This window comes from Giraffa tippelskirchi, chromosome 9 (genome assembly GCF_054371585.1).
Source record: "Giraffa tippelskirchi isolate mGirTip1 chromosome 9, T2T-mGirTip1v1.2.pri, whole genome shotgun sequence".
Lineage (NCBI taxonomy): Eukaryota > Metazoa > Chordata > Mammalia > Artiodactyla > Giraffidae > Giraffa > Giraffa tippelskirchi.
Window position 1 is genome coordinate 165,394,622 of NC_137283.1, and position 13,574 is coordinate 165,408,195.

General features: G+C 55.8%; 1 protein-coding gene across 9 annotated transcripts; it reads right to left on the reverse strand.

Moving 5' to 3' along the window:
* Positions 1-7,270: 7,270 nt before the first annotated feature.
* LOC145519775 (uncharacterized) lies at positions 7,271-11,477 on the reverse strand. 9 transcript variants are annotated; one of them, XM_081524482.1, is made up of 4 exons: positions 11,405-11,477; positions 9,760-9,902; positions 8,621-8,815; positions 7,271-8,168 (listed from the first exon to the last, which is right to left on the reverse strand). In XM_081524482.1, exon 4 carries the CDS (start codon positions 7,929-7,931, stop codon positions 7,308-7,310), a length of 624 nt encoding a protein of 207 aa, XP_081380608.1. In that variant the 5' UTR covers positions 7,932-8,168; positions 8,621-8,815; positions 9,760-9,902; positions 11,405-11,477; the 3' UTR covers positions 7,271-7,307. The 9 variants fall into 9 exon arrangements, with proteins under 9 accessions (XP_081380608.1, XP_081380603.1, XP_081380600.1 ...); XM_081524477.1 differs by having other exon boundaries at positions 8,553-8,815; XM_081524474.1 differs by having other exon boundaries at positions 8,553-8,815; positions 11,293-11,433.
* Positions 11,478-13,574: the final 2,097 nt, after the last annotated feature.

The following is a 13,574-nucleotide window of genomic DNA, read 5'->3' on the forward strand; positions in this document are numbered from 1 at the left end:
CAATGAATATTCAAGATTGATTTCCTTTAGGGTGGACTGGTTGGATCTCCTTGCAGGCCAAGGGACTCTCAAGAGTCTTCTCCGACACCACTGTTCAAATGTATCAATTGTTCGGCACTCAGCTTTCTTTATCGTCCAGCTCTCACCTCCATACATGACCACTGGAAAAACCATAGCCTTGACTAGATGGGCCTTTGTTGGCAAAGTGATGTCTCTGCTTTTTAATATGCTGTCTAGGTTGGTCAGTTTTTCTTCCAAAGAGCAAGTGTCTTTTAATTTCATGGCTGCAGTCACCATCTGCAGTGATTTTGGAGCCCAAGAAAATAAAATCTCTCACAGTTTTCACGTCAATGGACATGAGTTTGAGCACATTCGGGGAGATGGTGAAGGACAGGGAGCCCGGCGCGCTGCGGTCCCTGGGGCCACAAGGAGTCAGATATGACTGAGCGACTGAACAACACCCACCACCTCGGGATGGTGGTGTCTGGGCTCCGACCTCAGTGACCTCCAGCTTCGGAGCAGCGGATGGTCCTGCGTTGTCTGTGAACATTCATCACTCAACACCCACCAGTTTATAGTCATTCATTTCTTCTTTCATTTCTCTGAAAACCTCTTTATGAGGTCCTACTCTGAGCCGGCACTGTGCTCAGAAAAAGGGTAAATAAGCTAGACTTGAAGGTCATGTCACGGTGGAAGAGGAGTTAGACGTGCAAGCGTAACTGAAATGAGTTTGGTCCATGACACGATGAGACACTTGCCGGAGGAGCGCGGCCTCTGTGACTGTCTGTGGCCGAGAGCTTGCCTGGTGGGGAGGCCGCCCGCCGAGCCGCAGGCCTGGGGAGGCTGCTTGTCTGCTGGACGGTGAGGGATCTGACAGCAGCCTGGGGGGCGCGGAGATGGGCTGAGCTTCTGGACAGTCTTCCTGCCTGGGGACGGCTCAGGCTTAATTCCACACGAGAAGGGAGCCAGAGAAGGTGAAGTCAGCCCGAGAGATGTGTGTTTCCAGAGGGAGCCCCGGAGACCAGGCATGTGCGGCTTGGGGAAGGCAGGGGACTGATGTTGGGTGTGAGACCCCAGCACCCCGAGAGTGTGACGCTGGGGTCAGCTTTGGAAGACCCGCAACAGCAGAAGGCAGCAGTCCTGACAGCCTCTGTGACAGAAGAGGGACGAGGGGCTCATCCCTGGGGTCCCACGGACACGTCCCAGGCTGGGGGGCAGCCAAGCAAACACACGTGCTTCCGACTGAAAGAGCAGCAAGGAGGCACTTTATGGAGAAGGAGGCTGAGGGGCTTCTATAACGATAAGTGGGGAATTATAAAGACTTCCGGAAGAATAATGCCAGGTATCCAATAAGAAATTTATTGTTCCATGGAGAGCAATCAAACACTTCAGTTTTTAATTGGAAAAAATACACACTGTGTCGTAATAACGCTTTAGTTCCCATAAATGTGGAGAGACAACCTCCCTGGGAGTCAAGAGGCTTATGGAGAAAGCCCGGGCGCTGTTCAGAGGAAGGCGTATGCGTGTGTGTGTATGTGTGTGTCTCACTCTCCCAGGAAAAGGCGCTGTTTCCCCTAAACATAAACCGCAGACTCTGAACTCCGCATGTGGATTTCAGCAGGGCACAGAGGAGAGGGGGCGACGTGTTCCTAACACAGTTGCCCCAGTTTCTGCTCATTTCGTCTGACCCTTTTTCATTCTTAGGCCTGTGAAGCCCCACACCGTGAGGACGCGTTGAGAAGCCGTGCGGACGGGCGGAGGCCGACACGCACCGGGGCCTGCAGCCAGCCGGGCACTGGGCAGGGCCCACGTCTCCCGCCCGGCTCGCTCTGGGGGCAGGCGCTGCGAGCAGTGGTCACACACTGGATTCATTAGATTTACTGGGCTTCAAGGCCACGGGTGCTCTTGAACTGGTTTAAAGGTCAGCTCCAGTGCCTTCTGTTAACACTTGACTTTAAACTTGGGGAAGCACATGTGATGTTGATTTCGAATAAGTTTCCAATTAGCTCCCAGAGAAGACAATGTCTTTTAATACTTGGGGTAAAATTGAGCCAATGGAGGTGGACGCTCTGTCCACCGCCCGGCTCTGAGGTGGTTCAGGAGGGGAGGGTTAGGCTGGATCGCGTGTGGATGCGACCCTTCAAGTCGAGAGAGCGTCCAGGACCCTCTCAGCTGAGACTCGCCTGTGTTCAGTGGGTGACGGTGGAGCTGAGGGTCTCCAGGCCCTCGCCGGGGATGGCTGTGCCCCTTCTGTCCTGTGTTTGGAGAGTTCGGAGCTGGTCAGGCTGCGACCTCTCCGCCTTGTGCGCCTCTGTTAGGGGACACTGGGTGGAGAGACCAGGGCGTCGGAGGACTCAGTTCACGGAAGGGGAAGAGCGGTGGTTCGGTCTGGGGGCCGCGGGCACAGTCGTGTCGTTTGCTGTCACTTGTGTGGACAGTTCAATGGCCGCTGGTCTTCCCAGTGTGGAAACAACTTCCAGAGCCTTTGCCAACCACTGTCCCCGTCACCTGGCCGTGACGCAAAGGGGCAGGACCGAGACCAGGCCCACCGTGGACCTGTCCTCTGGGCCTGGGCTCGGGAAGCAGTGAGGCTTGAAGGGACTGGTTCTTCAGTTGTTAGCAGCTTCATTCAACCCCAGTTCAAGCAGAAGATCTCTTAAGTTGAGAATATTTCGTGAAGAAGGCAATGCTAAACACATAGCATATACATAGAAAAAAAAATACATATGTATATATTTATAATGTGCGAGACAGAATTCACCACAACCCCAGGGTCAGCAAGGCGTAGACTGGGAACAGAGTCACACAAAGCAAGGGTCTCTTCCATGATGTCTCATGTTTCATGATCATCAATTAAATTGCAATAAAACTAAAAATTGCATACTTCTATGGAAACAGAGTTTTCTCTCTAGGGGATATGACATTAAAATAGAAAAATACTCATTGACAGGTGAAAGGTAGTTAAATAGTATGTGGAACATTGGGAGAAATTTGTTGCATATTCAGTTCAGTTCAGTCACTCAGTCGTGTCTGACTCTTTGCAACCCCATGGTTGTTGTATATTAGTTACTTAATTAACATGTATTATTTTACATGGATTTTCTATGCTTGAAGTATTTGTCAGATTTTTTAATTAAACGCATAATTTGTGTTTTTCACACTGTATGTGAATGTTCACCTTTGTAACTAATTTTCCATTTGTCCTTTGGGGTTATTTTTCCTGAAGAGGGCTGCGTAAATCATTGTGTGAACCCACGCTGAGGGCATTCACGTAACTGCAAGCTGATGAGATGTTTCAGTAGATGCCGAGAGGGTGCTGAAGGGGCCTGAAGTCACCTGCCCGTGTGAGCTGTGCACAGGGGTTGTGCACAGCGCGCGTGAAGGCGCCAGCCGGCCAGAAGGCAGCGGACGCGTGAGAAGACGCCCTCGTCGGAGGCGGGACAGCGCCCCCTGGTGGTCCAGCCGCGCCCCGACGCCGGCCGCCCGCCCCTCCCGGCTGACTCGGAGGAGCGAGCACATTTGGCCCCAGGGCCGGAGCTGCAGGGCTGACCGCCCCGGGACCGCGGTTCCGCCGAGGGTGGAGGGCACTCCCCCGGGTTCTGGCTCTGGTCCGGGGAGAGGCTGGCCCTGGGAGCCCTGGGAGCCTCTTGAGGCCGATTGCAGTGTGACCCCGAGCCGCCAGCCCGCCCCGAGCCCTTTGGTCCGGGTCAGCAGGAACCCATGGCCCAGGAGCGGCTTAGATTCCCGAGAGCTGGCCACGCGGTTCTCTTTCTTGCAGGGACCTGGGAAAGCAGTTCACTCTTTTTGAGTCTGTGTGTGCATCGTAATCTTTCGAGTGGGGGTGAAAGTCTCCCTCCTGGGACAGTTGGGGAGAGGAGAGCGGCCGCTCCGGCCCATCACCCTGCATGCTCTGTCCTCACAGTGAGGGACCCTCATGCCCTGCGGCGATCACGGCATGGAAACCAGACGTGGGGGAGCCCATGGCGGGCCCTCCGAGGTCGGCTGCAGTGACATGTACCCCTGGAGTGAATATTTGCGCCAGGGGGGCAGGCATTATTTCTGGAGTCAGCTCCCGGCCTGGACGCATGACTCACCCTGGGGGGGTTGAGGCCTTTTGGGGACAGCGGGCGGGACCCACGGCTCGTGTTTCAGGTGACAGCGCAGCTCCCTCCCCACCCCTCCCCTGGCCGGTGACAAAGAACCCACTGATGTAGGCAGCACAGAACGCCCGTGGCCTGGGGCCACGCAGCCCTGCCCTGGCGTCACCAAACCGAGATGAAGGATGCAGTATTTACGGCCTGTCTGTTGCCTGGGACACGCGGCTCCTTCACTCCAGACTGCAGCATCCCAACAAGGATGCTGTTGATCTCAAGGGCCAGATTTATCACTTGAGGGGTTGGGGAGGCCGAGGCGGGGTGACTGCAAATGGAAAAACGCACTTCTGGAAGCTGTTATTTATGGGCTGCTCAGGAACCAACCCTGAGACATAGCTGTGCTGTTTCCAGTCGGTGGACGCACCACCGAGGGGACCTGCCCGGGAGGTGGCTGTCCGAGCCGCGGCCGCGGGTGGCCCGCACGTCTGGGGGCCCAGCCCTCCCGTCCCGCCTGTGATGACAGGATTTACGCTCAGTGGTGCCCGCAGAGCAGACTCCGTCCGCTTCCCGCCGCCTCAGGGCCAGCGCACGGCAAGGCCCAGGATTCCTGAGCAGCCTCCAGGGTTCATTAGTGAGAGCTGTTTTGTTTTTCTGTATCTGATGCAAGGTTATCTTGGGCGATCGGTCCACAGGGAAATGTGAACACAGGCTGTAACAGAACCACAGGCCCACCTGCCCCGCTGGGCATCAGACAAAGCTGGAAATAATCTGTTGGCTGACAGTGTTCTGTCCAGTTGCGCGGTTTATTTCTATTTTCCCTTTTCTTTCTTCCTTTCTGTTCTGTTTTCAAAAAGGACACTTTAAATGCCTGACACACCACTGGTTGTTTACAAGAAAATAAAATGTCAAGAGGCACTAAAAATAGGCATCCACCGGCGTTCTGCATTCCTATTAGGGATTTTTTTTTCTTTAATAGAAACCTCTTTACTGGCATGCTAGCAGGTTTAACTGCTGAAAAATAGACAGATTTAGAGGTGGGAAGTTTTGCAGAGTTAGTTAACATTAAAAGGTGATTCGTGTCTAAATTCAGCTTTTACATAATTGAACTGAGGTCAGAGTCATTGTGGGCAAGTTTGGCCTTGGAGAGCCAGCCAGGGGAGGGGACTCTGCTCGCAAGTCTCATGCAAAATGCTCAAAAATAAAGCTTAGAACCCAAGTGCCCAGGTCTAATTGTCTGTTTCTTTTTTTCCGGTTATCTGTCTGTGGCTTTTGTTGAATTTCTTCTGAAAGAAAGTCCATAGGTTAACGTTCAGTGTCAACTTCCCAAGTCTTGACCTTTCACCCAAGGGGTGTTCCAGACTAGGACACATGATACAGATTAGGGGTCACACCGGTGCCCCAGAAGCACCGCATCCGGGGCAGGTCCTGCCCAGGGAGCTCTGCATTCGGGGCCCAGGGGACCCCAGTTCCCCAGAGCCTCCCCCGCTTTCCTGGTCAGGGCGAGCAACGCCGTCCTAGCTCTCCCGGGGTGGGGGAGAGGCTTCTTCTGGCTCTGGCTTTTGAGGGGCGTGGGGGGTGAGAAGATGTCTACCCTTGAATGCGGACCCCACATACGTGCACGTCTTCAGCCATCCAGAAGCCGGCTCTGAACGCGCCGCGTTCCTCTCACTTTGTGCTGACGGTTTGTCGAGGGAAGGATGGCATGAATGGGGGGAAGACCGAGCCCCCGTCCAGGTGGAAGGACCTCCAGGTTTAGAGCTCTGGCCCGGCGCTGACGGGGTGCAGGTGCACCTCCAGCGGGGCCCCCACGCGCCCTGGGGGCACCTCCATTCTGACCGTCTGCGTCTCAGACGCTGGCCTCAGCTCTCCAGCCACAGTGGCCTCCTTTGGGGGTCTTTGGCCCGTCTCTCTGAGGTCCCAACCCAGCCCTGAGGGTCCCTCTGCACTTCCCACTCTCGTTTCGTCTCCCTGACTCCAGGGCAGGGAAGGCATCTCTGGATGGGGACACCGGGCACGTCAGGGGCCGGTGCTGGGCAGCGAGTGCAGACGTCTGTTCTCTGGGGTGAGATGTAAGGTCAGAGTGGGTCCAAGAGCGAAGATTCTAACAGACATAATATCAGAAATAGTCAACCTTGAGTTGTATATAAATATGGCAAGATTATCTTAAAAAGGGGAACTGAAGTAAACATGTGTTTTGGCTGTGAAAAAAATAATACTGATAATAATCAATTATCTGGTGATGTCCATGTGTAGAGTCTTTTCTTGTGCTGTTGGAAGAGGCTGTTTGCTATGACCAGTGCATTCTCTTGGCAAAACTCTATTAGCCTTTGCCCTGCTTCATTCTTTACTCCAAAGCCAAATTTGCCTGTTACTCCAGGTATTTCTTGACTTCCTACTTTTGCATTCCAGTCCCCTATAATGAAAAGGACATCTTTTTTGAGTGTTAGTTCTAGAAGGTCTTGTAGGTCTTCATAGAACCGTTCAACTTCAGCTTCTTCAGCATTACTGGTCAGGGCATATAAAGAAAGCTGAGTGCTGCAGAATTGGTGCTTTTGAACTGTGGTGTTGGAGAAGACTCTTGAGAGTCCCTTGGACTGCAAGGAGATCCAATCAGTCCATCCTAAAGGAAATCAGTCCTGAATATTCATTGGAAGGACTGATGCTAAAGCTGAAACTCCAATACTTTGGCCACCTGCTGTGAAGAACTGACTAATTTGAAAAGACCCTGATGGCGGGAAAGATTGAAGACGGGAGGAGAAGGGGACGACAGAGGCTGAGCTGGTTGGATGGCATCACCGACTTGATGCACATGAGTGTGAGTGAACTCCGGGAGTTGGTGATGGAAAGGGAGGCCTGGTGTGCTGCAGTCCATGGGGTCGCAGAGTCAGACATCACTGAGCAACTGAACGGAACTGAACTGAAGGTAGTTTTATATTTTGATTCCCCATTTTTAAACAAGTCTGCATATATCAGGACCCCAGAAGTTAATTCTATGTGTTTATAAAGGTATCAGATATGTTGAGGATGTTGCAATAAATGGAATCTGAGGGCCTTTAGCTCACAGCAGCTGTGGTCCTGTGATGCGGGGGCCATGGGCATTTGTAACCAGCGGACTGTTTTTGATCCCTCACTGCCCCTAAAACCGTCTCACCCACAAGGAGACACTTCATTAGACATTGCTTTGCGAATGTTTAATATGCATCCACTATATACTTACAGCTGCACAATTGTACTAAGGTAATGTTTGGGTTTATAAAAAAAAAAGTCCAAGTCACAGGAGGTCCTCAGAGGGTGGACAGGGTTCACACAGACGCCAAGAAGAGTGAGGACATGAGGGAGGTTAGTCCAGGGCCCCAAGTCCGCGTGGTGAGAGGCGCTGGGTGCTCGGAGCGTGAGAGGCGCTGCCCGCGCGGCCAGTGTGGGGGCCCGCCGGGCAAGGGTGCTCAGGGCGCCCGGCTGAGCGGGGGCCCGCCGGGCAAGGGTGCTCAGGGCGCCCGGCTGAGCGGGGGCCCGCCGGGCAAGGGTGCTCAGGGCGCCCGGCTGAGCGGGGGCCCGCCGGGCAAGGGTGCTCAGGGCGCCCGGCTGAGCGGGGGCCCGCCGGGCAAGGGTGCTCAGGGCGCCCGGCTGAGCGGGGGCCCGCCGGGCAAGGGTGCTCAGGGCGCCCGGCTGAGCGGGGGCCCGCCGGGCAAGGGTGCTCAGGGCGCCCGGCTGAGCGGGGGCCCGCCGGGCAAGGGTGCTCAGGGCGCCCGGCTGAGCGGGGGCCCGCCGGGCAAGGGTGCTCAGGGCGCCCGGCTGAGCAGGGGCCCGCTGGGCGGGTGGCATCAGAGCGTCTGGCATCAGAGCGTCTGGCTAAGCGCGGGCCCGCCGGGCGGGTGGCGTCGTGGCGTCCGGCTGAGTGGGGGCCCGCCGGGCGGGGGTGCTCGGGGCATTCGGCTGAGCTCAGGCCCGCTGGGCAAGTGGCGTCGGGGCGTCCGGCTGAGCGGGGCCGGCCAGGCAGGTGTGATCGTGGTGTCCGGCCAGCACAGGGGGCAGATGGCACGACCGAGCTCTCTCAGCACAAGTTCACTTTGAAAACTGAAGAAAGATTGGGAAGGAGGCCGGTAAAAAACACAGCAGGCAGCTTCACATCCAAGTGGCCCACGCTGTCGTCTTGATTAAAGGGCCCGGGGCCATTTCAGTGGCCCCTTCAGAAGAAGCAGGCCCTGACATCCTGGCTGTGGACAGACCAGCGCCGGGAGGCACCGGTTCTAAGATCCAGAGCGGCCACCCGGCAAGTGGTGCTGCCCGCTGCCGGCCGAGCCCCGCGCCCGCAGACCCTGTGGTTCCCCGAGGAACGTGAAAGTTGCAAGTTAGGCGCTCAGTCATGTCTGACGCTTTGTGATCCCCTGGACTAGCCCAGCAGGCTTCTCCATCCATGGAATTCTCCAGGCAAGACTACTGGAGTGGGCTGCCATTTACCTCTCCAGGGGATCTTCCCGACCCAGGGATCGAGCCCAGGCCTCCTGCACTGCAGGCAGATTCTTTACCAACAGAGTCACTGGGAAGCCGCGAGGAACAGGGGGCATCAGAACCAGGCCAGCAGCTTCCTCGTGCTGGGGGTTCGGCCACCGCCCGGGCCCTAGGGCAGCGTCATGGCTGACAGCGCTCCCAGGATGAGAGTTTTCTGCAGCGGAGGAAGTGGGTTTCCTTGGATTCCTTCTGCTTTTGACTTAATCGTGCTCCTGACGTGGAGAGATGGGCGAATACTCAGTGTCCCTGGACGCCCCCCACCCCTCAGACCCCCTACTCAGGAGGCACGGGCTTTTGGGAAAGGCAGCTCAGGGGAGGGCGAGGTTTGGGACTCGGGGACCCAGGAGCAGCGCCTGGACCCACGCAAGCCCTCCTCATCCACTCTCCCTCTGGGTGCGGCTCTGGGTCCACCTCCCCAGCCCTCGGTGCTCCAGCGGCTTCTGGATCTGTGTGCCCAGAGGCGGGAGGAGCGTCCAGACATCCCACCTTGAGGGAGCCAGGGACCTGGTCTGGCTTCTTAGGAGAACCGCTGCCCTGAGAGACTTCCCCTGAGAAACCAAAGCGACTCAGGCTCGGGGTCCAGGGCAAAGTTGAGTTCACCAGTGAGCACAGGTCCGAGCCAGCAGCCAGGGCATCTTGGCCGGTGGGGTTGGCTCGGGGCGTGGACCCCGCTCCTCCACGGACGCCTCCCTGCTGCCCTGCCCTGCGGTCCTGTCCAGGGAGAGGGGCCTCTGGAAATGAGTACCATCCTCACCCAACTGTGAGGTCCATTTTCTAGAAAAAGGACCCCTCTTAAAGACGATCAGATCAGGTATGTAATATGTGCAGACACGTAACAACTGTGACCTCCCCCCAAGTTGTACACATCCCCCCGACATCAAACAGACTCCGAGCTTTGGTCCTGTGACCAGACACCACGCCGAGCACAGACCTGGCGTCAAGAGGAAAAGTCCTTAAATGAAAAGACGGCACCGTCTCAGGGCCGGGGTCTTCCGGCCCAGCCATCGGGTTTCACTGTAAGCTAATCAGCAGCAGTGAAGACACCTTAGTAAGCGGGTTTCTCTGGCAGCCCCTGCACCGCCACCCTGAGGGATGAGGTAGGGTCTCCGGGGGGCTCCGGGGGCCCTGCCCAGAGATGAGAGCGACACGGACCTACCCTCGTGTGTGTCCCGCCCAGCGCCTGCCCAGGGGGAGCTGGACTCTGCCTCCAGGTCTTTGCTCCAGTCCAATTGCCAGAAGGATCTTCTCCAAGAGATCAGGTCACCGAAGATGGAACTGTGACGCTTACAATGGCCGTGGCTTAAAGGGTAAAGCGAAACAGGCAGCTTCATTTCAATAAAATACTTAGTATATGTAAAACATTACTTCAACATGCTGCTGCTGCTGCTGCTAAGTCGCTTCAGTCGTGTCCGACTCTGTGCAACCCCATAGACGGCAGCCCACCGGGCTCTGCTGTCCCTGGGATTCTCCAGGCAAGAACACTGGAGTGGGTTGCCATTGCCTTCTCCAATGTATGAAAGGGAAAAGTGAAAGTGAAGTCGCTCAGTCGTGTCCGACTCTTCGTGACCCCATGGACTGCAGCCTACCAGGCTCCTCTGTCCATGGGATTTTCCAGGCAAGAGTACTGGAATGGGTTGCCATTGCCTTCTCCATACTTCAACATAAAACAGCACAAATATAAATGAATGGTTTTCTTTCTATTTTTTTTTTTTCTCTTTGGCCTCTACTGTGCTCACTGCATCTCTGGGAGGGGGATGCGGGCCAGCCTGCCCTGTGGATCATCCCACAGCACGAGGGACCCAGACCGTCGCCCTGTGACGACGGCAGCCATGTCTCAGCAGAGCCGGGAGGAGAGTCCTCGGAGCCCTTCACAGCCTCAGCCCACAGCAGTGCACACGCGGACTCGGGGCCCTTCACAGCCTCAGCCCGCAGCAGTGCACACGCGGACTCGGGGCCCTTCACAGCCTCAGCCCGCAGCAGTGCACACGCGGACTCGGGGCCCTTCACAGCCTCAGCCCACAACAGTGCACACGAGGACTCGGAGCCTGGGGGCTGCCCAGGACCACATGCGGGGCAGTGCAGGGCAGGCCCCCTCAGGCGGGCCCCGGGGTGACGCTGGGCGATGGGCCCCCCGGGGAGGAGCACGGCTGTGCCGGGGGCCAAGGGCTTCATCCGTTTCTGCCTGGACATGGGCTTGTTCTGCTTCTCATTTTCCTAACTTTATGCAGTCCTATTATAATTCTATTTTTATCTCTTTCCCTTTCACAATTGCACCTTTTTATTTTCATTTTAATGTGTTAACACCTGGGGGCTGAACTGCTCGGACTTGGAGCCCCACGTTTTGTGGGGACCCCTTCTCTGGTGGAGGGAAGTCCGCCCCTTGGCTCCCCTGCGAGCTCAGGTTCTGCTGCAGCTCTTTCTCCTGGAGAGAACTCTGAGCAGGTAGGAGAACTTGTCATTAGATTTGCTTAATATCGGAGGATATTTGGATATCTGCTTAATATCCAAAAAAGTTCTTTTTCCTCCAAGATCTCATGCTGCCTTCCCCGGTCATCCTTCCTGTGTCCTGGTCTCTTTTAATTTGATCCAAAGAGTCAAATTAATAAGGAGAAAGAACACAGCAAGGGCTGACCCCCAGCTGCGCAGCTGGAGTTGAACCCAGGTTCTCGCTAAGGCAGGCGGGCGCTGCCCTTGTCCTCCGCGCGCTGGGGAGGTCACCGCTCCGAGGACGCCCCCACTGCAGCCAGGGCACCGGGGGCCCCGCGCCGGCCGCCTCGGCAGGTGGTGAGGGCCGCACGCACCCTCCTCCTCCGTTAGCTCCTGGGATGCCGAGAGCGTCGCGCTGGCGTTTGTCCAGAAAGCACCCGTCGTCACAAAGAGCGGGTGCGGGGGGAGGGGTCCGGGACCCGCAGATCCAGGTCTGCGGGGGAAGGCGCCCGCGGGCGCAGTGTCCGGGCCTCCCACCAGGGGGCGCTGCAGGCCCGCCCCTCGAGGCCGGCCCTGCGGTCGGACCCAGACGCGGCCGCACAGGCTCCCGGCGTCCTGGGCAGGGTCAGGCTTCCTGGGCCGTCCCCCAGACGAACGCTGAAAGGCCGACCAGAGAGCAAGGAAGCTCCCACTACACGGATTTAAACGTGTATTTAGGATCCACAAGGATCTGATGATGCTCACAGTCTGGTTGGAAATACGTATGCGTGCACAGGTGTACATGCTACGTGCCTGTGTGTTCGTGCGTGTGCTGATGTGTGTGCCCGTGTGTGCACGTGTCCCCTGTAAACAAACCTGCTGGGAAAGGCGGCGAGCCGGCCCTCACTCAGTGCTTGATTCAGGCCCGTCTGCTGGCCTCCGAAGCCCATGGCCCTTACGCTCAGAAATCCGCCTTTTCCACACAGGGACTCGCAGACTCAAGTCCACCTTGTGTCTTTAGATCAAAACTGTAACATTCCCAGCTGCTGACAAGGCACAGCCTGGTCCATCCCCATTAGCTGGGTGAGGTGGGTGGTGTGGCCTGAAGTCGCCCATGAAGGCCTGGATTTCCTTCTCCGATAAACAAGGTGAACGAGGTTCTTTCTCCGCAAACCTGGAAGTCCAGGCCTGCCCCCTGCCTGGCTCCTGCTCATCCCCTCTCCCGGGTAAGGACTGAGCCACCTGGTGACAAGTTCCAGCTGCCCCGTCCACAGTGTTGCGCTTCCCCTGTAAGAGCCGTCTTTCTAGAAGGCAAATCGGCGATCCCCGCCCTGTGGCAGATGGACAGCTCTGCACACCTCCCCCAGCAAGCACCCAACAGAGTGAAATGCCTGTACCTTTCGGGTTTAAACTTCGTGGTTCCACCTGGCAACTCTGTCACATCTGATTTACTGGACGGGTAACAACCTGTGACTGATGTTCAGCTTGGCTGGTAGGTAGGGCTTCCCAGGTGGTGCAGTTGGTAAAGACTCTGCCTGCCAATTCAGGAGACACAAGAGACAGGGGTTCGATCCCCGGGTTGAGAAGACTCCCTGGAGGAGAGCATGGCAACTGTCCCAATATCCTCAGCTGAGAAATCTTGTGGACAGAGGAGCCTGGCAGTCTACAGTTTATGGGGCCGCGGAGTCAGGCACGACGGAACACGCGCTGGCTGGCTCAGGGCCGGGATCTCCGAGTGAGTGTGGACCGGCATTCAGCACCCACAGAAACCGCCACGATGCCTGTGGGTGGAAGGCTTTGAGACGGAAGTTTAAGCCTGTGCCTAAATGGATCTAGAATCTGATTTTATACCAGCTGCCCACGGCCATCAGTGTTTAAGAAACTAACACAAAAATTGATCCAAGCCAGTGATATGCCTGGAGTACACAAGAAGAGCAAATAAAATGACATTTTGAGCAGACTCTTTGATAATCCAAGTGGCATGCAATACTTTCAGGAACAAAAGAAACCCGGAAAAACTATAAAAACTGACACAAGGAAACAGTCATTGCAGCGCAGCGCTAGCAGACTTAGTAAGAACTGTATTTCAGGGAACACGAAAGAAAATATTCAATAGAGTATTGTTATTAATAAATAAAAAATATTGATTATTATTACGTAATAAATTTATGTAAAATAATTAAATAGGATATTTAATTCTAAAGATTGAATAGTCAATTCAATATTTAATATTCAGTTCAGTTGCTCAGTCGTGTCTGACCCTTTGTGACCCCATGAACCACAGCACGCCAGGCCTCCCTGTCCATCACCAACTCCCTGAGTCCACCCAAACCCATGTCCATTGAGTCAGTGATGCCATCCAACCATCTCATCCTCTGTCGTCCCCTTCTCCTCCTGCCCTCAGTCTTTCCCAGCATCAGGGTCTTTTCCAATGAGTCAGCTCTTTGCATGAGGTGGCCAAAGTATGGGAGTTTCAGCTTCAGCATCAGTCCTTCCAATGAACACCCAGGACTGATCTCCTTTAGGATGGACTGGTTGAATCTCCTTGCAGTCCAAGGGACTCTC